General features: G+C 38.6%; 1 protein-coding gene across 13 annotated transcripts in view; it reads right to left on the bottom strand.

The window, feature by feature from the left end:
- MARCHF8 (membrane associated ring-CH-type finger 8) overlaps positions 1-23,158 on the bottom strand; it is a 123,659-nt gene that overhangs the window by 68,272 nt on the left and 32,229 nt on the right. For 6 of the 13 annotated variants that reach the window (XM_027062557.2, XM_027062554.2, XM_015087880.3 and 3 more), the window contains one exon: positions 7,896-8,075. In XM_027062557.2, the coding sequence (XP_026918358.1) occupies positions 7,896-7,997 (102 nt within the window). In that variant the 5' untranslated portion in view covers positions 7,998-8,075. Of the gene's footprint in view, positions 1-1,870; positions 1,951-7,895; positions 8,076-8,181; positions 8,745-9,925; positions 10,338-23,158 lie in introns of those variants that run through there. The other 7 variants (XM_053207426.1, XM_027062559.2, XM_053207428.1 and 4 more) reach the window with 6 other exon arrangements.

Below are 23,158 nucleotides of genomic sequence, written 5' to 3'. Positions count from 1 at the left end.
AAACACCATTTTTTTTTTAAATTTTTTTTTCAACGTTTTTTATTTATTTTTGGGACAGAGAGAGACAGAGCATGAACGGGGGAGGGGCAGAGAGAGAGGGAGACACAGAATCGGAAACAGGCTCCAGGCTCCGAGCCATCAGCCCAGAGCCCGACGCGGGGCTCGAACTCACGGACTGCGAGATCGTGACCTGGCTGAAGTCGGACGCCTAACCGACTGCGCCACCCAGGCGCCCCTTGAAGAGCCTTTTTAAATCTTTTGTCCATTTAAAAAAAATGGTGTTTTGGGGCGCCTGGGTGGCGCAGTCGGTTAGGCGTCCGACTTCAGCCAGGTCACGATCTCGCAGTCCGTGAGTTCGAGCCCCGCGTCGGGCTCTGGGCTGATGGCTCGGAGCCTGGAGCCTGTTTCCGATTCTGTGTCTCCCTCTCTCTCTGCCCCTCCCCCGTTCATGCTCTGTCTCTCTCTGTCCCAAAAATAAATAAAAAACGTTGAAAAAAAAATTTAAAAAAAAAAAAAGGCTCTTCAACAAAAAAACGTAAGGATGGTAAATAAGTACATGAAAAGATGCTCAACATCATTACTCATGAGGGAAATGCAAATTAAAACCACAATGAGATGCCAGTACACACCTGTTAGATACTAAAATGAAAGACAGCCATAGCAAATGTTAGCAGAGATACAGAAGAACTGGAACTCTCCACGTCTAGTAGGAATGTAAAGTGGTGCAATCGCTTTTGGAAAACAGTATGGCAGTATCTCAAAAAGTTAAACATACATCTACCATATGATTCCACCCTAGGTATTTACCCAAGGGAAAAGAAATGTATGTCCATACAAGGGCTTGTACGAATGTTAACAGGAGCCTTATTTATAACAACCGCAATCTGGTTAACAATCCAAATGTCCATCAACAGGAGAATGAATAAACAAATTGTAGTATATCCATACGATGAATACTACTCAGCAAGTAAAGGATATAACTACTGATACACACAACTTGGATGAATCTTGAAAGAATTAGCCTTTAAAAAGAGACAAAAAATACGTACAAAGAGACAAAAAGAGTACAAAAAGTATATAACTCCATCTATATAAAACTCTACAAAACACAAACTAATCTAGAGTGAAATAAAGCAGATCAGTGACTGCTTGAGGAAGGGGTTAGAGAAGGGTGGGAGGGAATGATTACAAAGGGCATGAGGAAACTTTTGGGAGTGATGGATACGTTCACAATCTTGCTTGTGAAGGTACTGTACACCTTAAATATGTACTGTTTAAGGGTGCCTGGGTGGTTCAGTTGGTTAAGCATCCGACATCAGCTCAGGTCATGATCTTGCGGTTCATGGTTCGAGCTTCGTATCAGGCTCTGTGCTGACAGCTCAGAGCCTGGAGCCTGCTTCGGATTCTGTGTCTCCCTCTCTCTGCCACTCCCCCACTCATACTCTGTCTCTCTCTGAAAATAAGTAAGCTTTAAAAAATAATAATAGTAATAATAATAATAATAATAATAATAATAATGCATATGTTCTATTTATTGTATGTCAGTTTTACCTTAATACAGTTGTCAAAAATGAAATAAGGGGTGCCTGGGTGGCTCAGTCACTTAAGTGTCTTACTTCGGCTCATGTCAGGATCTCACGGTTCACGGGTTCAAGCCCCACATTGGGCTCTGTGCTGACAGCTCAGAGCCTGGAGTCTGCTTCAGAGTTTGTGTCTCCCTCTGTCTCTGCCCCTCCCCCACTCACGTCTTGTCTCTCTCTCTCTCTCTCTCTCTCCCTCCCTCCCTCTCAAAAATAAATATTTTTAAAAAATGTTTTTTAATGAAATAAAACATAAAAAATAATCTTGAAAAATGTAAAGGTGGGGGCACCTGGGTGGCTCAGTTGATGGATCATCTGACTCCTAATCTCAGGGTTGTGAGTTTGAGGCCCACACTGGGCATGGAGTCTCCTTAAAAAAAATAGAGAAAGAAAAATGTAGAGGGACCTATCAAACCACAAAACACAGTTAGGTCTAGATAAGAAATTAATTGATAACTCTCTAAACTATAAAGAAAAAGAAAATATCTCCCCAAAACACTATAAAGAAAATGTTTGTTTAGAAGGAATGCAAACCACCTCCATATCAGGTTTCTAAATGCAGACCAGAGTCTGGAAAGCAATGGATCAATACTTAGAAAACACTAAGAAAAAAAATACTCAAGAAACAGCTACCCAGTTCATAAGCAATAGGAGCAGAAATCCTTTGATGAATTATAAAACAATCCTCTTGTTTCCATAGTGGTTCCCATACCATTAAAACTAAATTCATTCATTTATTCATCAACTGTATTGACTACTCTGTAAATGTCATGAACTCTTCTTAGAACTGTATAGATATGGGCTCATGCAATGGGCGTTAGAGAACCACGCATCTATAAACATGACAAACTGTCGATGTTAACAGCTGGATTATTTGATTCTGTAAACTGCAATGCCTCTCTTCTCACAAGATTCAAAAGGAATAAAATTCTTATTGATGTAATGAGCCATCTCATGTTATCCTACCAGGAGATCGTGAGATAAAGTTCACCTTTGCGGCTCTAAGAAGAACAAATGATGGGAGGGAAGGAAGGAATGCCTCTCTCTGCAGAGCTTCTCTTACCCTCCCCTCTCTTCCTCTCCCAAACACAAGCCATCAGAAATCACACCAAAGGATTCTTTTTTGAACTCACCATACCAAGGAAACTGGATAAAGGAAAACCCTAATGGACAAAAATGTGCCTTCCAAACCAATTCTGATACCACATTTCAGAACTCTGACACCTACAAAAACCATTTTCAGCAATATGCCAGTTGCTGCCAAAACTCATGGGGCCCTTCAAAGCTCCTGTCTCAGCTGCAATTCCAGTATCTGTCCCCTCGCCTTGGCTCCCTGATTCCCAAAACTGTCACACTGCCATCAGGTGTTCCAACTATTCCCCACGCTAAAGTGAAACAGAATGGTCCCTCTTCCCAATACCAATTAAAATCCTGATTCCAGGAGCACTTGGGTGGCTCAATTGGTTAAGTGTCCAATTTCAGCTTAGGTCATGATCTCAATGTTTGTGGGTTTGAGTCCCACATCAGGCTTCGTATTGACAGTGTGGAGCCTGCTTGGGATTCTCTCTTTACCTCTCTCTACCCCTCCCCCACCTGCGCTTTCTCTCTCTCTCTCAAAAACAAATGAACTTATAAAAAAATCCCAAAACACAGAGGGAGGAAGGCAAACCATAAGAGACTCTTAAATACAGAAAACAAACTGAGGGTTGATAGGGGAGTGAGGGGAGAGAGGAAAATGGGTGATGGGCAGTGAGGAGGGAACTTGCTGGGATGAGCACTGGGTGTTATATGTATAAGATGAACCACAGGAATATACCCCCAAAACAAAGAGCACACTTTACACACGGTATGTTAGCCAATTTGACAGTAAGTTGTATTTTTTTAAAAAAATCCCAATTCCATGAATATAGCCGTTAATACTACTTATCCAAACCTTAAAAACCCCCATTAAATAGATCAATTCAATAAGTATTTACTGAACATCCACCACAACAAATCTGTAACAGGGTTTTATATCAAAAAGAATCTCTCTTCCTGGGCTAAAATGTTGGACTTCTTCCTTTACTCCTAACAAGTATAGTTTGCACATATATACTCCAAGAAATTCCTGCCACCTGGTGTCCAAATTCAATACTGCAATGAATAGGGACCAAGCAACCTCAGCTTGGTATAGGCAGGCAAGCACCCTAGACTAAAAAAATGTACTATTTAGTGGTATTTAAAAATCCAATGGTGGGGGGGGGCACCTGGGTGGCTTAGTCGGTTAAGCGTCTGACTTCGGCTCAGGTCATGAACTTACAGTTTGTGGGTTCAAGCGCTGTATCGGGCTCTGTGCTGACAGCTCAGAGCCTGGAGCCTGCTTCAGATTCTCTGTCTCCCTCTCTCTATGCTCCTCCTGTGCTCACAACCTCTCTCTCTCTGAAGAATAAATAAATATTTAAAAAACATTTTTTTAAATGTCAATACTATCCAAAGCAATCTACATATTGAATGCAATCCCTATGAAAATAACACCAGCATTCCTCACAGAGCTAGAACAAACAATCTTAAAATTTGTACGGAACCAGAAAAGACCCCGAATAGCCAAAGCAATCTTGAAAAAGAAAACCAAAGCTGGAGGTATCACAATCCCGGACTTGAAGCTGTATTACAAAGCTGTAATTATCAAGATAGTATAGTACCAGCCCCCAAAACAGACACTCAGATCAATGGAACAGAACAGAGAACCCAGAAATGGACCCAGAAACATATGGCCAACTAATCTTTGACAAAGCAGGAAGAATATCCAATGGAATAAAGACAGTCTCTTCAGCAAATGGTACTGGGAAAACTGGACAGCGATGTAGAAAAATGAACCTGGACCACTTTCTTACACCATTCACACACAAAAAATTCAAAATGGATGGAAGACCTAAACGTAAGACAGGAAGCTACCAAAATCCTAGAGGACAAAGCAGGCAAAAACCTCTTTGACCTCTGGCCATAGGACCTTCTTATTCAACATGCCTCTGGAGGTAAGGGGAAAAAAAAGCAAAAACGAACTACTGGGACCTCATCAAGGTAAAAAGCTTCTGCACAGTAAAGGGAACAATCAGCAAAACTAAAAGGCAATTGACGGAATGGGAGAAGATATTTGCAAATGATATATCAGATAAAGGGTTAGTATCCAAAATCTTTAAAGAACTTATCAAACATAACACCCAAAAGACAAATAATCCAGTGAAGAAATGGGCAAAAGACATGAATAGTCACTTCTCCAAAGAAGACATCCAGATGGCCAACTGACACATGAAAAAATGCTCAATATCACTCATCATCAGGGAAATACAAATCAATACCACAAAGAGATACCACCTCACACCAGTCAGAATGGCCAACATTAACAAATCAGGCAACAGCAGATGTTGGTGAGGATGTGGAGAAAGAGGATCTCTTTTGCCCTGCTGGTGGGAATGCAAACTGTTGCAGCCACCCTGGAAAACAGTATGGAGGTTCCTCAAAAAACTAAAAATAGAACTACCCTACAACCCAGCAATTGCACTACTAGGTATTTAACTAAGGGATATGCTGTTTCGAAGGGGCACATGCACCCCAATGTTTATAGCAGCACTATTGACAATAGCCAAAGTATGGAAAAAGCCCAAATGTCCATCGAGTGATGAATGGATAAAGAAGATGTGGTACATATGTACAATGGAGTATTATCTGGCAGTCAAAAAGAATGAAATCCTGCCATTTGCAACTATGTGCATGGAAATAGAGAGTATTATGCTAAGTGAAATTAGAGAAAGACAAATATCTTATAACTTCACTCATATAAGGAATTTAAGATATAAAACAGATGAACATAAGGGAAGGGAAACAAAAATAATATAATAACAGGGAGAGGGATGAAATATAAGAGACTCTTAAATATAGAGAACAAACAGAAGGTTGCTGGAGGGGTTGTGGGAGGGGGGATGGGCTAAATGTGTAAGGGACATTAAGCAATCTACTCCTGAAATCATTATTGTACTATATGCTAACTAACTTGAATGTAAATAAATAATTAATTAAATAATTAAAAATTTTTTTTTACAAATTAAAAATCCATTTGGGCTAAAGGGTTCTAAAAAAGACCATTAATTTAAATGAATCTTAAATGAAGACTATTAACTTAAGTGAAAACTGAAAGAATATAAGAAAGATTATTTGGGGGGTATTCTCCCATCTCCAGCAACTTGAGGAAAAACTGAAATACTGAAAATACTACATCCAAAACCCATCTACTCCATTACCGCCCTGGCCAGCCTTTCAATCAATGCTGACCACACTCCTCCCAGGAGCTCAGCAAAATAGAAAGGGTGCAGACTGACAACACAAACAACTGAAAAAAGGAAAACACAAACTAAGAATATGGAGAGCCCTTTAATTTTTTTTTTTTTTTACATTTATTCATTTTTGAGAGACAGAGAGCACAAGTTGGAGAGGAGCAGAGAGAGAGGGAGACATAGAATCTGAAGCAGGCTCCAGGCTCCAAGCTGTCAGCACAGAGCCCGACGCAGGTCAGATCATGACCTGAGCCGAAGTCGGATGCTTAACCAACTGAGCCACCCAGGCGCCCCTGGAGACCCCTTTTAATTTATATTGTACCTTTTCATTTTCCATAGTCCATGTACTTCAAGAGCTATAACAGATTTCTTTGTTTTTTTCTAATAAGTTCATTTATTTTGAGAGTGAGAGAGAGTGTGCGCATGAGTGAGGGAGATGCAGAGAGAGAGGGAGAAAGAATCCCAAGCAGGCTCCACTGGCAGCATAGAGCCCAACACGGGGCTTGATCTCAGGACCATAAGATCGTGATCTGAACCAAAATCAAGAGTTGGATGCTTAATGGACTGTCACCCAGGTCCCCCAACAGATTTGTTTTTTTTCTAATTATTTATGAAATAAAGCAAAGAATGGTATCCCATCAACTATAATCACTCACCTTCAAACAAGACTTATTACTTTCTGATTTAACAAGGATTCTTTAAAGTCATCAGGAAAGATTTAGTACAGAATAGGAATGCTGTGAGGACTAATCAGCACATGTTTGTGCAGCACATGGTAAAGGCAAGGAGAAAGCAGGAGATATCCATGATTCCCCCCTATTTCACACCCCCACGCAATTATCAAGCCCAGTGGATTAATAAACTAAATATCTCTCTATCCCCACTACCCCATCCCAGACGAAGTCACCATCACCTTTTCCTCAGGACCGGGACTGGCAAACTACAGCCTGCAGGCCAAATCTGGCCTGTTACCAGATTTTGCAAGTCAAGTTTTATTGGAACACAGTCATGACCATTCGTTTATATATTGTCTTTGACTATTTTCACACTGCAGTGGCAGAACTGAGGAGATGTGACTGGCCCACAAAGTCTAAAACATTTATTATCTGACCCTTTACAGAAAAAGTTTGCCAAACTTGGCCTAAGTAGGCTATTAAATGATCCTCTAACTAGTCTCTTACCACTGATTCAATTCACTCTCCAAACTGCAGTCTGAGTGAAAGTTTTAAGAATGCAAATTTGATCATTCATTCTGCAAAAATAAATCCAAACTCCTTACGGTACCTCCTGTAACTTTTCCAACCTCCTATCTTGCCACTGCCCTTTATGTTCCTGTTACTCTATTTTAATCTCTTCAAACTCATCTTGCTTTAAACCTTTGGGCTTTCAGCACATAATATTTCTCCTAACTGGAACATTCTACTTTCTCTGAGCTAACTCCAGGTCACTGTTCAGGTTCTCTATGTAAATGTCATCTTTTCCAGGAAGCCATTCCTGCCTGACCCCTTGGGCTGGAATTTGGTGGCCCTGAATTCCTCTATTACTGACCTTGTCATTAGACTCTAATTCATTTTAATTGTCAGGCCAGATCAAGAGCCATACGAAGGCAGAGACAGGCTCTGTGATGTTAACTATGATACCCTTAAAGCAAGCAGAGACTAGTATGTACGAGGTATTTACAAAATCTTGGTTCAGATTAATTTATCCTTTTGCATCATGTTCTGAGAATTCAAAGAACTTTTACTCAGAAATTTACCAGAAAAAAATTATATAATTTTAGGCAATGAAGATAAGTAAGTCATGTATAACCATGGCAGAATAAGGGGATACCAAAGTCTGAAAACCTAGAAACCTATACAGAACTTCTGAGCCCAACTAACATTTACACCACATGCATTTTAGTATGTTAGCAGAGAAAACCTTGATCATCAGAGTTTATCATTCTAGGCTGTGTTTAATGAAAACAACAAAAATAATGAAACTAAAAAAGGCATCCTCCTAATACCTGCTCTTCCCTCTCCTTTTCTTTGGTCTTACTTCTGTAGACTCTAGCAGAGGTGGCATCCTGGGTTGGAATGGCAGAGATCTGATGCAGTGGCATGCTCATCCCAGCCTCCTGTCTGGGTGTCTTCTCTACTGAACAGAGTCTCCAGTGGTAGAGTCATTTTGGGCCATGGACTTCAAGCTGAGAGAGAGAAGACAAGACATAACACTTCAAATTTCCAACAGTGAGATTAGCATTTTATATTTATGTTCATATGTGAACCAGTTACAGTATCTGACACAAATACCTGGTCTTCATAAACAACAAGATGAATGTTTACAGGAGAAATTTTAACATTTTTCTCATGTAATAAGATGGGCACACCTGAAAGAGGCATGTACATGTATAATCAGGTATTAATTTTCCATTGGCTATTAGGTTTTAAATACAGCAGTGTCATCCTTTAAGAATATTTTTAAAGTTAATTTTTTTCCTTGAACAAGCATTCATTCTGATAGAAGTAGTGATCTTTCCTTAAAACCACTGCCCCTGAATCCACACAATGGTAAGATTAAAGGCTTAAAAGTCTAAAATAAATTTAAGATACGTATGATCTATGCTTAACCTTCTGAAAGTCTAGACTCTCTAGACCAGTTGTGGGCAAACTTTTCCTATAAAGGGCCAGAAAGTAAATATTTTAGGCACTTTGGGCCATATTTTTTTAAAACTACTGAATTCTGTGGGGTGCCTGGGTGGCTAAGTCAGTTGAGTATCTGACTCTTAATTTCAGCTCAAGTCATGATCTCACTGTTCATGAGATCAAGCCCCTCGTCGGGCTCTGCACTAACAGCCCGGAGCCTGGTTGGGATTCTCTCTCCCTCCCTCCCTCTCTCTCTCTGCCCCTCCCCCACTCACATGCACACATGCACATGCTCTCTCTCAAAAAATAAGTGAACATTTAAAAAAATAATTCTGCTGTTGCAGAGTGAAAGCAGCCACAGTAAGTGTGCAAATGAATGAAAATGGTTATGTTTCAATAAAACCTTATTTACAGAAACAGGTGGCAGGCTAGATTTGGCCCATGGCCTGTAGTTTGCTAACCCCTTTCTAAAGAATTTTTCAGGGAAGATTAGAGCCATCATGGATATTCCTGGGATCCTAAAAAGGCTGCCCTTAGGTAAAATAATAGTTTCTAAATAAGCTTGATTCAATGATTCCATGCACACCTGCCTTTTTTCTGGTTTTCTCCTACATTCCTCCAAAGTTCCTGGTAATTGAATTGTGTGTTCTCTATCCCCTCACCCACCCCTGCTGAAATCTATCAAACTCAGTACACAAAACCAATTATATATCCAAATTATCCATAACATTTAATCTAGTAATGTTTCATGCTATCTGAATTTTAACAAAGGATGGAAACATTAAACTAAAACAATGAATCTCTAATTTGGGGGTCTTCACTTATTAACCATGCATTGGAGGTTGGGACAATAGGCAGGGAGTGTAAACAAGAGGGCCTGGCAACCTTGAGGTCATATTTGATGAGTAGCCATTTATTCCACCCAGCCCTAAGGTCACATCAGAAGGGCAGCCATTTATTCCACCTCTCCCTCCCCAAACTCTGCTCTGGACCAAAGGTAGGTGTTTGTGTGGCTTGTTTCATCTCTGATAGTGTTACTTAACCAAATTAAAGAGCAACAGAACTCACAAAATTAATTCCCCTTATAAGATTCTCTGACCAACAAGCAACAAGAAGGAATAAGAAGCTGGAAGGGATCAACACTATGAGAAAATGAGCTAAAAGAATATTGTTTTTAAAAGTCTAGTTTTATAATAGGTGAGTGATCACTGATACCCATAAAACAGGAAAATACAGTAGGTGATATTAATGTCTAGATACTCTAATCAATTACTAGAATGTCAGTGTCTACATGTTATGTATCATCTACTCTATCTCAAGCCTTTGATGAACCTGATACAAGATGGAGCACTGTGCCCAACGAATGGTCTGAATGTTTATGTTCATATTACACAAGATAAGAGGCACTTACAGCTTAGTTGTCTTATACTCTCTGGGAGATCACAACAGTCACTGGTGAGCAGTTTTTTCATCACTTCATCACTCATACATCAAAGTCCTCTGTCAGAGATGACAAACTCCATGTGGTCTCTTGGAATACCTAACTCAAACCAACCATGTCCAGAGTCCCACCATACATCATGCCAACAGCTTCCTTTGGTGCTTCTGGTATAATAATCATTATTACATCATTGGTACATGACCATGACAAGACTGATGAGGACTATTTATGCCAGATAAACACAAATCTGAGAGAGGGTTTTAAATATTTTGTAGAATTTTAAAGGACCTCTCCTTCTTACAGCCATTTAAGCTACTCTTCTGATATGAACCCCTATCTCCAGGTTATAGACCTGAAAGTCACCCTAAAGCAATCCTTCTCCTATGTCATATTTAGGATAAAAATGATAATCTTAAAAGCCAAACTACAAAACTGACCATGCCACTTTTTTTTTGCGAAGGTTCATGTGAAAAGCATAAAGCAGGTATTACTCATACTATTTTCTTTGCATAGTTTCCAAATATCTATACCAATTCGTCTGTAATGAAGAACAATAGTTAAACCTTTGCACTATGTCTGACACTATGTCAGGCATGAGAACTTCAATCCCACTAATGCTAACTTGAAAAATACAGCACAGCTAATATGAACATCCATATCTAGAAGAAATGGACAAACTGGTTGTTTAAGAGTATGGAAATGGATATGTCATGTCAATGGATTAGAAGACTTTAGATAAAATTTAGAGTCAAGAAATAAGCCCGTGTAACTACGGTCAATTGGTTTTTCAACAAGGGTTCCAAGACCATTCAATGGGGAAAGAACAGTCTTTTCAACATGCAAAAGAATGAATTTAGACTCCTATCTCACACAAATAAAAAAATAAACTAAACATCACCAAAATAAAAACATCTGTGCTTCAACAGATATCATCAAAAAAGTGAAAAGTCAACCACAGAACAGAATGAATCTTTTCGCAAAACATACAATAAGGGATTTGTATGTTAAATACATAAAGGGGCTGTCACGACTCAACAATGAATACACAAATAACCCAATGAAAAATGGGTTGTTCAACACAATCTTAATTATACAGAACTGATGGTTGCCAGAGGAGAGGGAGGTGGGAAAACGGGTCAAATAGGTGACAGGGATTAAGGAACGCGCTTGTGGAGATAACCACAGGGTGATGCATGCCAGTGCTGAACTGCCATATTATATACCTGAAACTAATGTAACTAATGTAATGTAACCGAATTAAAACAAAAACTTTAAAAAAAAGAAAAATGGGTTGTTCAACATCATTAGCCAACAGGAGAATGCAAATCAACACCATGAGATATCACTTCAATTATGGCTATATTTAAAGACAGGTAAGTGTTGGCAAGGATGTGGAGACACTGAAACCCTCATACAGTGCCAGTGGAAATATATGCAGCTGCTTTGGAAAACTGTCTGAATCTTCCTTAAAATGTAGAAATCACACAAATGTCCATAAATTAATGAATGGATAAATAAAATGTGTTATCTATAAAATGGAATTATTTAGCAACAAAAAATGAAATATGAATACATGCTACAACATGGATGAAGCTTGAAGGCATTATAAAGTAAAAGGACTACATATTATATGATTACATTTGTATTAAGTGTGCAGAATAGGCAAATATATAGAAACATAAAGTAGATTACTGGTTGCCAAGGACTGGGATGGGGGATGATGGGGGGGATGATGGCTAAAAGGGTTTCTTTTTAGAGTTATGAATATGTTCTAAAATGTATTATGGTAATGGCACATAACTCTTAAGTATACTAAAAGCCACAGAATTATATAGTTTAAATAAGTGGATTTGAATGAATGTGAATTATATCTCAACAAAACTTTTTTAAAAATATGTAAATAATTGATATGGACTAAGATCGATAAAACTGTATTTTTCCTTAGTGCTATCCCAATATAATGTATCTGGATGACAAGGAGATGGTCACTTTTATCCTATCACTCTTCCAGTTTGGAGAAAGAGGTAACAGGAAGAGTGCAAAATCAGCAATTAGAAATTTAAGTTCAAGACTTGACTCTTGAATACTGTGTGATGTTGGGCAAACTGAGGAATTTCAAAGGCTCTGTTTCTTCAGCTGTAAAACAGAAAGGTAATAATCTCTACTCCGTTCACAGGGTTAATGTGAAGACCAAAGAAGATTGCGTCCATGTGCACAAATGTAAGGGTTCTTAACATCAGCACATTTTCCAGCCTCCTTTTTCAGGCATCTGCAATGATTCCCCTCAGTGCCTCACAAAGGCCAGTTGTTTGCTTTGTCTTTCCAGTACCATTTTCTGTCTTCCTGCCCCTCATTCTCACACAAAATTTACACAACTGAGACCTCAAATTCTTTCTGACTTTTTTTAAGGATCTCTAGTAGCATGACTCTAACAAGAAGCAAGGCTGATCACACTATCCCTACAAGGGGAGAGGTAGGAAGGCCTGATGCAAAATATGACCAGCGTGGCATAACAATTAAGCTGTTCTATGTGCTTTCCAAATGGTCAAGATAAATGAAAGATTCTGTCCATTCCAACAATGATGAGACAAATACAGACAACAAGGAGGCAGCCAGGAGAAGACAAAGATACCAGTCGCGGCTTCCCTGAGGGACAGTCACCCCAGGTCTGCTTGCCTCCCTGCACCCCTGCACACAGGGTGCCAGGCTCCAGCAGCACCCTTCTCCTCACCATTGTGCGGAGCTGAATGCCAACATCTCGAATGGCACTCAGAATAAACAACTTTAAATTAAGCGTGTTTTTATCAGAAGCACATTTCCTATAAAAACGAGAAGCCTGTGCACAACAGCTAGCAGATACAGAAAGGAAACAAAAGCAGTAAGAGGAGTGAGGAGACCAGCTGTAGTACACAGCACTGAAGGATCAAAGCAGGATTTAAAGTTGGGAATACAGAGGAATGAGAGAGACCATTTGAAAAGGAGGACCAACATAATCTAGTGAAGGGACTCAACTGTACCCTGGTTTCTGGGTGTGCATTCAAAAGACCAGGATGCACAGAGGAGTGGGGGGTAAAGGAAAGCTCATTATGGACACTGAGCTTGACATGCCTGTGGGAACCTCAAGATATGTATGTACACAGTGTACAATGGGAGTCACCAACACACTATGACACCAGAACACACAGGAATAGAATCCATTTTCCAACAAAACCCTCGGAATCAGTAGTTTATGTCATTAGGTGCTGTCAACAAGTGATAAAATCCAGTATCAACATAGAATTCTTAAACAGCAATGATGAATCCCTAACTTTAAAAAACATCTATCTCAAACAAAATTTAAGTTTATGCTCACTTGGCAAAACCCTTAAGAGTCAATCTAATTAAACAAAGAAGGAAAATAAATACATTATCACTGCTCTTATTTTACAGTTGGATTTTTTCTAGATAAGACTTTTTTCTGTGATAAGACAAAAAGAGAACTTTATAGTATAATGAAAGAGAGCCCAAAGGAATTTTATTTTTTTTTTAATTTTTTTAAAAATTTAAATTCAAGTTAGTTAACATATAGTGTAGTATTGATTTCAGGAGTAGAATTTAGGATTCATCACTAACATATAATACCCAGTGCTCATCACAAGTGCCCTCCTTAATGCTCATCACCCATTTAGCCCATCCCCCCCACCTCCCCTCCAGCAACCCTGTTTATTCTCTATAGTTAAGAGTCTCTTATGGTTTGCCTCCCTCACGATTTTTATCTTATTTTTCCTTCCCTTCCCCTATGGTCATCCCTTTTGTTTCCTTAAATTCCACACATGAGTGAAATCATAAGGTATCTGTCTTTCTCGGACTCATTTCACTTAGCGTAATACACTCTAGTTCCATCCCACCTCATTGCAAATGGCAAGATTTCATTTTTTTTGATGGCTGAGTAATAATATTCCATTGTGTGTGTGTGTGTGTGTGTATACCACATCATTTTTTATTTTTTAAATGTTTTTATTCATTTTTGAGAGAGGGAGAGACAGAGCTTGAGCAGGAGGTACAGATAGAGACCAGAGACACAGAATCTGAAGCAGGCTCCAGGCTCTGAGCTGTCAGCACAGAACCCGATGCATGCCTCCAACTTGTGAACCGTGAGATCATTACCTGAGCCAAGTCAGACACTTAACCAACTGAGCCACCCAGGTGCCCCTATGCCACCTCTTCATCCATTCATCAGTCAATGGACATTTGGGCCCTTTCCATAATTTGGCTATTGTTGATAGTGCTGCTATAAACACTGGGGTGCAGGTGCTCCTTTGAATCAGCATTTTTGTGTCCTCTGGATAAATACCTAGTAGTGCAATTGCTGGGTCGTAGGATAGTTCTATTTTTATTTTTTTAGGAACTTCCATACTGTTTTCCAGAGTGGCTGCACCAGTTTGCATTCCCACCAGCAATGCAAAAGGGTTCCCCTTTCTCCGCATCCTCACCAACATCTATTGTTTCCTGAGTTGTTCATTTTAGCTCTTCTAACAGGTGTGAGGTGGTATCTCATTGTGGTTTTGATTTGTATTTCCCTGATGATGAGCGATGTTGAGCATCTTTTCATGTGTCTTTTAGCCATGTGGATGTCTTCAACCCAACGGAATTTCTAAGAACTACTAGAATCAGTTAACATAAACATTTGCATAAAATAAGTATTCTAGTGTAAGAAAAAAGTATATAAATATATAATGTCACCAACATTCCTATACACCAACAAAACAAAAATCATGAAATAGAGATAAATGATTTAAAAGCTACTTAAGAACTTTTAATGAAAAACATTCAGCAATTTTAGAGTATATTTGAAAGCTATAATAATAGTTTGTGTTACAACAATATGTGTTCTCCAGAATTAAAGCCTATATTTAATGTGATTCCAAAGTCTAAGCAAGATTTTCTACTTGACAAAATTATTCTAAAATTATGCATAAGCATTAATGAGACAATCAAATAAAAATGTTGAGAAAGAATCAACAGAGAGATGAGTCCTCTTGAAATATAGACATAACTACGCAATAATTATTATTAAAAAAGTAAAGTTACAGGTCCAAGACTAAAAAAGACAGTCCAAAAACTGACTGAATTATACAGAAGAGTAAAATAGCAGCCCAAAATTATAGGAAAGGGACAAGTTTCTTCTTAACTGATGCTGGGACAATTGGACAAGAATTTGGAAGGGAAGGGGCACCTGGGTGGCTCAGTCGCGTAACCATCAGACTCTTGATTTCAGCTCAGGTCATGATCTCACAGTTCATGGGTTCAAGCCCACATCGGGCTCTGCACTGACAGTGTGGAGCCTTCTTGGGATTCTCTCTCTCTCCCTCTCTCTCTGTCCCTCCCTACCCCCACCCCAGGTCTCAAAATAAACAAGAATTTTTAAAAAATGGGAATTTGGTAGGAAAAATAATACCAATTAAGACTCACACTTCAGGGGTGCCTGGATGGCTCAGTCAGTTAAGTGTCCGACTCTTGATTTTGGCTCAGGTCATGATCTCACAGTTTGTTAGACTGAGCCCTGCATTGGGCTCTATACAGACAGCATGGAGCCTGCTTGGGATTCTCTCTCTCTCCCTCTCTCTCTGCTCCTCCCCAGCTCATGTGTGCACATGGTCTCTCTCTCAAAATAAATAAATATTTAAATAAACAAATAAATATTTTTTTAAAAAGACTCATATTTCATTTACTGAAATAAATCCTCATACATATACAAGTTAAATGTTAATAACACATAAGATACAATTACAAATGAATATATTAAGGAACTAAAGGGAGACTGATTTCCTAAGCCTCAAATTAACAGGAAAAAAAGTTATAAAAGATTTATAGATATGACCCTATAAGTAAAAATAAACAGGCAAAAAAAAAAAAAAGACTGGAAAATGTAGAATATGGGACAGAAAATCAGTATCTTTTATATGTAAGAAGTCAATACAAATAGGTTTCAAAAACATTAAAATCTAGGAACAGCCACTTTACAAATGAGGACATAACACAGGTCCTCACTTAATATTTTAATAATCAGGGAAAAGCAACAGCTCAGGGAACCATTTTTTCCCTTTACAAAAGTCTACAAAAATATGATGAAATCTATCATTGACCAATCAGCGCTGAACCTGTGTCCTTATGACCCCCTGGCAGTATCATAAACTCAGAATGCCTATCAAGAAAAATGTTGAGCAACAGGGCTGAAAAGACGTGGAAGAGCTTACCTGTGAGAAGCTTAGCCTGAGAAAATACACAAAAATTTATAAGCCCCAAGATTTCCACCATAACGTTATTTACAATAAAGAAAAACAGACAGTTCCTTTAATTTCCCATAACTGGGAAAAAGCTAAGTAAACTGTAGTGCTAGTACAATCAAAAGAATATTATGTGGGCATTAGAAGCAAGAGAAACATGGATTTGATAAAAAGCAAATGATATAAATTATACACGCATTGTAATTATGACTATGTTAATATATACACATGTAAAAATGCTAGGAAGGAAACTCATTAAAAATGCTAACAGTGGCTTAATGATGTGGCAATATAAATGACTTTTCATTTCTCTATTTTTTAAACCTTTAGTGACGATATATTACTTTTACAGTTTAAATATTTGAAGAGCTAAAATTAAAAGCTCAAGTCATTCCACTTAGGTTGTCAACAGAGACTTATGTTATCAATGAAGATATACAACCATAAAAGGGCTCTTTTCTGTGAGAAGTACATTTCTGAAGGCCTCACAGAATTCAAGCCTAATCTTCCTACAGGAATAAAGTAGGAAGATGCATTCTCAGGACACAGATGTTTTCAAGCACTATGGTGTTTATTTTATGCTCCTTCTCAATTTTTTCAGCATTTCCTGTCATATTTTTGCAAAGCACTAACCCTTTAAAAACAGCATAATGCATCATGGGAACAGTTCACCTTCACTATGTTTTATGACATCTGACTTTCAAGCTACAGTTATTAATTTTGGAGACTGCATTATTTGATATCTTACATATAAGACTTTATTAATAGTGTCATCTCATACTATTTTTAGTTTGTATATTTCTCACGAAATGGAATGGCCATTACACACCAACAGAAATGGAGACTCAGAACATGAACATGTGGCAAATAGGAGTCTAGTATCATAATACAGCAAACTATCAATAAATCTGAGCATCTGCCCAGCACTTAGAAAGCTATGTGTTGCTTATACTTTTTTTTTTTTTTTTCCAGGAAATGTTCGTCCCTGTAACTATGGCAGAAACATATCTGTGGCAGGAACCATCATCTTTCACAGAACACAGAAAACAATAATAAACATGGACAATCAATAAATGTTTCTTCCTTTTAATCATGGTTATATCCTGTTCCAAAATAGTGAATGCCTTTTTTCCACCAGGAGAATGGACTGTTCTCTCTTAAGAGATTTCCATGTGTGAAGAAAGCCCACATGCCTAGGATCTGACCATGAGATTGGGTACTTTTGCTGGTCAAACAGTATTTACTGTGAAAGTTCCTCAATTTCCTACCACCAATCACATAAACTTGCCCACTGTCCCCAACCCTTTCATGAATTATGTAAAGTATATTATGTGGTTCAAAGGAAAAGGAGACCCCAGCTCTGGGACTATACCTGGGCTCTCTGCCCTTTTCTTCATCTGGCTATTCAGTGGCCTCACTTTATCAGCCATCCTCCTACCTCATATTTTCATCCTCTCCTCTCTAAAGACTCCTTCACACCAACAGAGTAAGAGTTTTCCAAGAAATATGCATAAATTTTATGCCATTATGTCACTAGATGCTATTAAAGAATTATGAAATTCCATACCAATAAAGAATTTTAAAGTACTTTGTGGATCTCCCATTTTTTAAAAAACAAAACTAAAAATGCTTTCAATTCTCCTATCTTCTTTCCCTCTATAGCCAAACTTTCTGAGCCATGTACAATGTTCTTCACTTTCTTGCCTTTCAAAACTCACTTCAATGCAATCCAACCTCTGTTCCCCCATTTCACAGAAAATGTTCTTGGCCTTTCTGAATCACTGATCAAATTTGGAAGAAGAGCTCCAAATGAAAGTTACCAAAATAATAATACAAAGCCACAACAACAACTAGGGGAAATAAAGATAATTTTCTAAAGTTTTAAAAACCCCTTTAAATAAGTCAGTCAACATCCTCTTAGATGTACAGATGATACATACCAACCAGAAAGTTAAAATATGATAATATGAAAAAGAAAAAAGTACTCTTGAAAATTCAAAATTATAAGCAAAATTAGAAATTCAATTTCTGACAACTCAGAGCCTGGAGCCTACTTTGGATTCTGTGTCTCCCTCTCTCTCTGGCCCTCCCCCACTTACCCTCTGTCTCTATCAAAAATAAATAATCATTACAAAAAATTTGTTTAAGAAAAAAGAGGGGAAGGGGGGAGAAAATTTCACTTGATTCTTCATTCACCTCTTGGGATTATCCCTATATCCTGCTTTTCGACAGCAAAACAACCTCTTACATACTCTAGAGCTCTTCTGAACTGAGATTTCTTCATTTTCTATGCACATTTCAGCTCACTGCAATCTGGCTTCAATACAGTGAAGTCAACAACATTCTCTATGCTGCTAAGCCTAAAGGACATTTCGTAGCCCTCACTTTTTTTTTTTTAATTTTAATTCAAGCATAGTTAAATACAGTGTTATATCAGTTTCAGGTATATAATATAGTGATTCAGCAATTACATACATCACCCAGTGCTCTTCTCAAGCACACTCCCTTAATCTCATCTCCTATTTCACCTATCCCTCTGACCCACCTCCCCTCTGGCAGCCATCAGTTTGTTCTGTATTGTTAAGAGTCTGTTTCTTGGTTTTTCCGTGTTTTTTTCCTTTGCTCATTTGTTTTGTTTCTTAAATTTCATGAGTAAACTGAATGGTATTTGTCTTTCTCTGAGTGGCTTCGTTCACTTAGCACTATAATCTCTACCTCATCTATGTCATTGCAAATGGTTAAGATTTCATTCTTTTTTATGGCTGTATAATATTCCATTGTACATATACACACTACATCTTCTTTGTCTATTCATCTATTAATGGACGCTTGGGCTGCTTCCATAGTTTGACTATTGTAAATAATGCTGCTATAAACATAGGGATGCATGCATCCCTCTGATTTAGTGTTTTTGTATTTTGGGGGTAAATACCCAGTAGTGCGCTTACTGGAGAGTATGGTAGTTCTATTTTTAACTTTTTGAGGAACCTCCATACTATTTTCCAGAGTGGAAATAAACATTGAATAAATAAATAAAGTTTTAAATGCAACACAATAAGGCAATAACTGACAGAAAATTTATATGCAATTACCAAAAGTGAAAAAAAAATCATAAACACACAAACATATCCCACAGATTAAAGTTTACTCAGAAACTCAGAAACAATTAAAGATGGTAGTTTGTTAACTTTTAAATCTCCTAAAAAATAAATAAATAAATCTCCTAAAATAATTCAGAGCATGAGACTAGAGGTAATAAAGAATAACATCAATGAAGTTACATTTAAAAAAGTACAAAAGCAATGCTCAAGTAGAAAATGAAATTCAAAGTATAAGTCCTGTAAACATGATAAAACAAGAGAAACAAAAGTATAGATATAACACCTATGGATAATATGCTGCAGGAAAAACACAACAGATGAGCACCTGCAAATCTTCAGTGCTTCACATGCATTAATTCATTTAATTCTCACAACAGTGCCAGGAGGTAGGGAAACTATTTTATCTCCATTCCACATGTGGCTTAGAGAAGGTTAAGCAATTTGCCTAAAGTTTCATAGCTGTATTTCACCAAACACGGTAGCCTGTGGTGACTTATAAGGTGAACCTAAAATATGTAGATTTTCTCTTTTTTATCTCCCTGTGGCACCGCTGTTGGAAAGACAGAGATAAAACCAGGTGTATTGGTGGCTTCCTTGTGATACAAAAGAGTTATAATCACCATGGATACCAAAGATACATGGAATCCACATTTAAGTAGTAAATAGTAACACTGCTTTTTCCTGCACTGTTATGTATATTAAGTATCAACTGATCAAAGTAATTGGTATATTTGCCAAAAATTGAAGATAATAATCTATATATTTCAAAAGTGGTTATTTTAAAGCAGTAAGATGTACTTCGATAGTTGGGTCTAACTTTTAAGACATTTAACTATCATTTTGAGTTCACTTGCAAATTGTATCACAAACCACAGAAAAATACTGCATTTTATGTTGATTTTATTTTTGAGAGAGAGAGAGAGAGAGACAGAGCATGAGCAGGGGAGGGACAGAGAGAGGGAGACACAGAACCTGAAGTAGGCTGCAGGTTCTGAGCTGTCAGCACAGAGCCTGATACGGGGCTCGAACTCAGCAACTGTGAGATCATGCCCTGAGCTGAAGTTGGCGCTCAACCAACTGAACCACCTAAGCACCCCAAAATACTGCATTTTAGAAATACAGTCCATATCTTTAAACTATTTTAACTACATGTTATATATATTACGTATATAATGTTATATCCTTACACCATTACAACTATATAAAACTTAGAACCGTATCTTTAAACTATTCCACTGGATTATTCAAGAAGAGGGGCAGAGTGGACTCCACGTACACCCAACAATGCTGCCCAATGAGAGGAGAATGGGCCCCTAAGGAAAACTGACAGAACCTGGGGTTAAGTTCTTAGCTAAAAGCAAGTCGCAAGCAAGAAAGTGGAGACATGCTGCAGACTTGAAGGCCAGTGGGTGTAGTTTAGAATGCCAAGGCGCAGAGCAACGGAGCAAGTAAGGAAGAAAATAATGTGGGGCAGTGCGACACAGCTCAAGACAGTGCACACCATCTTCTCCAATGACCCTGGAAGAGCTCAGCAGAACCACTCCACCGTGTGTGTGAATTAGATGAACCAAGAATGATGACTGGGGTGAAGGACCTGGACTCACATCTGGATTCTGCAAAAGATTCTGAACCTGAGGAAAGATAAGGAGGAATACTCATGGGCATTCGTTTGTTCACGGGACAAATACAAGAATACCGAAAACACTTAGTTAACAAAAGGGAAAGAGATCTATTGTGGTTCTTTCAGCATTTCACTTCTAAGAAACGGAAGTGTGAGACTGACTTTAGGGATAGAAAACGCTTTCAATGAAGTACAGAAATAGTCTACTTCCTCTAGTTCCTCCAAGTGCTCCTCAATGTTCGTCCTACAGAGAACAGTACCTGATCCTTAGAGGAAAAAGGGACAGAGGAAACATCAAGGTCACAGCAGCCAGAACCTTTTCTGGGCATTCACCACACAATAACAAAGTGACCTGCTTACACTTCTGCCTCCCTCACCAGACTAAGGGCAACTTGAGGGTTCAGTAATGGGGCTATAATTAGAATACAGAGACAGATTCCAGCCATTTAGCAAATGCAAACAGATGTTTCTGTTTGCTATTTCTGGGTAACAAACTACCCAAAACTTAATTGCTTCCACAGCAATGCTTTCCTATTTCTCACAATTCCATGGGTTGGCTGGGCAGCTCTTCTGTTGCCCTTACCTGACTTACTCATGCTGCTGCATTGGGCCCAGGTCAGCTGGGGACTGGACCCAGTGGGGAAGGCTGAGCCTCCCTTTCCCTGTGGCCTCCCTCCTAAGCTTCTTTGTGTAATGGCAAGCAGCACTCCAAGAGGGGAGGCTCAAAAGGGCTGGCTCACTGCACATGGTGCCTCTGCTTGCCTTGTGCCTGCTGATGTCACACTGGCCAGTTCAAGACACATGGCAAAGCCCAGCATCAGGAGTGGGGAAAGAGACTGTATCACTTGACGGAAGAAACAAGCAGACTCATGTTGCAAAAAGGCAGAGATATGGACAGGAGGTGTTTCATCAGGGGCCATTTTGTACCAAACTACCACACACTATTTGTGCTATTTTTCTCTCTGATAACAATTATTATTTTTGTTGGTAGAGATTTTTTTTACTATGAAGTGTTTTTATATCTATTACATCTAAAAATCAATTAGATTATGTAATATGTAAGGTGAAAAAAAAAAGTTACTGGGTTCCATTTCTATTTCAGAATAATGGATCCAAAAATACTTCACGGCTTAAAGACTAGAATTCCTTCTGACAGCAATACACATATGAAGTTACCATGTTTCTTCAAAAACACATGGATCTTTTGAAGCATCTTTATTACGTTGATAGAGGAACACATTTTATAACAGAAAAATCTGACGCAGTTATAATTCATTTCAAGTGCTTCCTACAAAAGGAATTCTTTTCACATCATATAATATAGCATATAATGCTGCTGTTAGCCCCGCACCAGCCAGCTATCATCTCAGACTGGAGCAAGCACCTTCTCTACGTACTGCAGTAAAGTGGAGAAACCAGAGCGGGGCTTGCCTCACCTCTTCACACTGTGCCAAGACTCGACACTTTTAGTCTATTCAGGCTTACAATAATAACAATAAAGGCAGTTATAAATTTGATAACAATAACCTACTGTAGTGTGTCTAACAAATATGTAAAAAGAAGAATCACTGATAACTTTTCTACCTGTTATTATAGTTCTAATTAACTTTGGCATTTCTGTATTAGAAAGATTAACCTGAATCAATCACCACCTTTGAAAATCACTTTTATACAATATTATTCTTCTGACGCACAACTACCAGCTGAGCCTGTCTTGGGACCACTCTAGGAAAGACAGAGAGATCTTGCACGTGACTGGGGACATTGGCAGGACCAGACTTCCCAAAGGGCTGTTTACAAAAGGGACCAAGAGGACCAAGAAATCTCCATGGGTGGGTTGAGGAGAGGGGAGGAAGGAATGACAATTCATTGTAAAGCAAGCGCCCAGGTTTAATCCATATAAAGCCACAGAGCATGACTACAGAGTGGTGGCTTGGAGGACAACATGGTGTGCATCATTCACACTATGCTGCATAAAACAGGGGAGCTGTAAATAGAGTCTTTAACTCCATTTTCAAAAAGGCTCTGTGCAACAATAAAATTTCAAGGAGTTGGCAGCACAGGAAGTAACATCAGTTAGTCACAAATCTGATAGCACTATGGATGATAATGACCATCCTGGTGCCCTAGCCACGATGGCTGCCCTATCGACATAACGACATTTGCACTATAACAGTGACTGCATTGCCAATGCCAGGCACAGGAGTGGGAGCTC

Source organism: Acinonyx jubatus, chromosome D2 (genome assembly GCF_027475565.1).
Source record: "Acinonyx jubatus isolate Ajub_Pintada_27869175 chromosome D2, VMU_Ajub_asm_v1.0, whole genome shotgun sequence".
Lineage (NCBI taxonomy): Eukaryota > Metazoa > Chordata > Mammalia > Carnivora > Felidae > Acinonyx > Acinonyx jubatus.
Note: the sequence above shows the minus strand (reverse complement) of the source record. Positions and strands in the feature narration are given on the sequence as shown.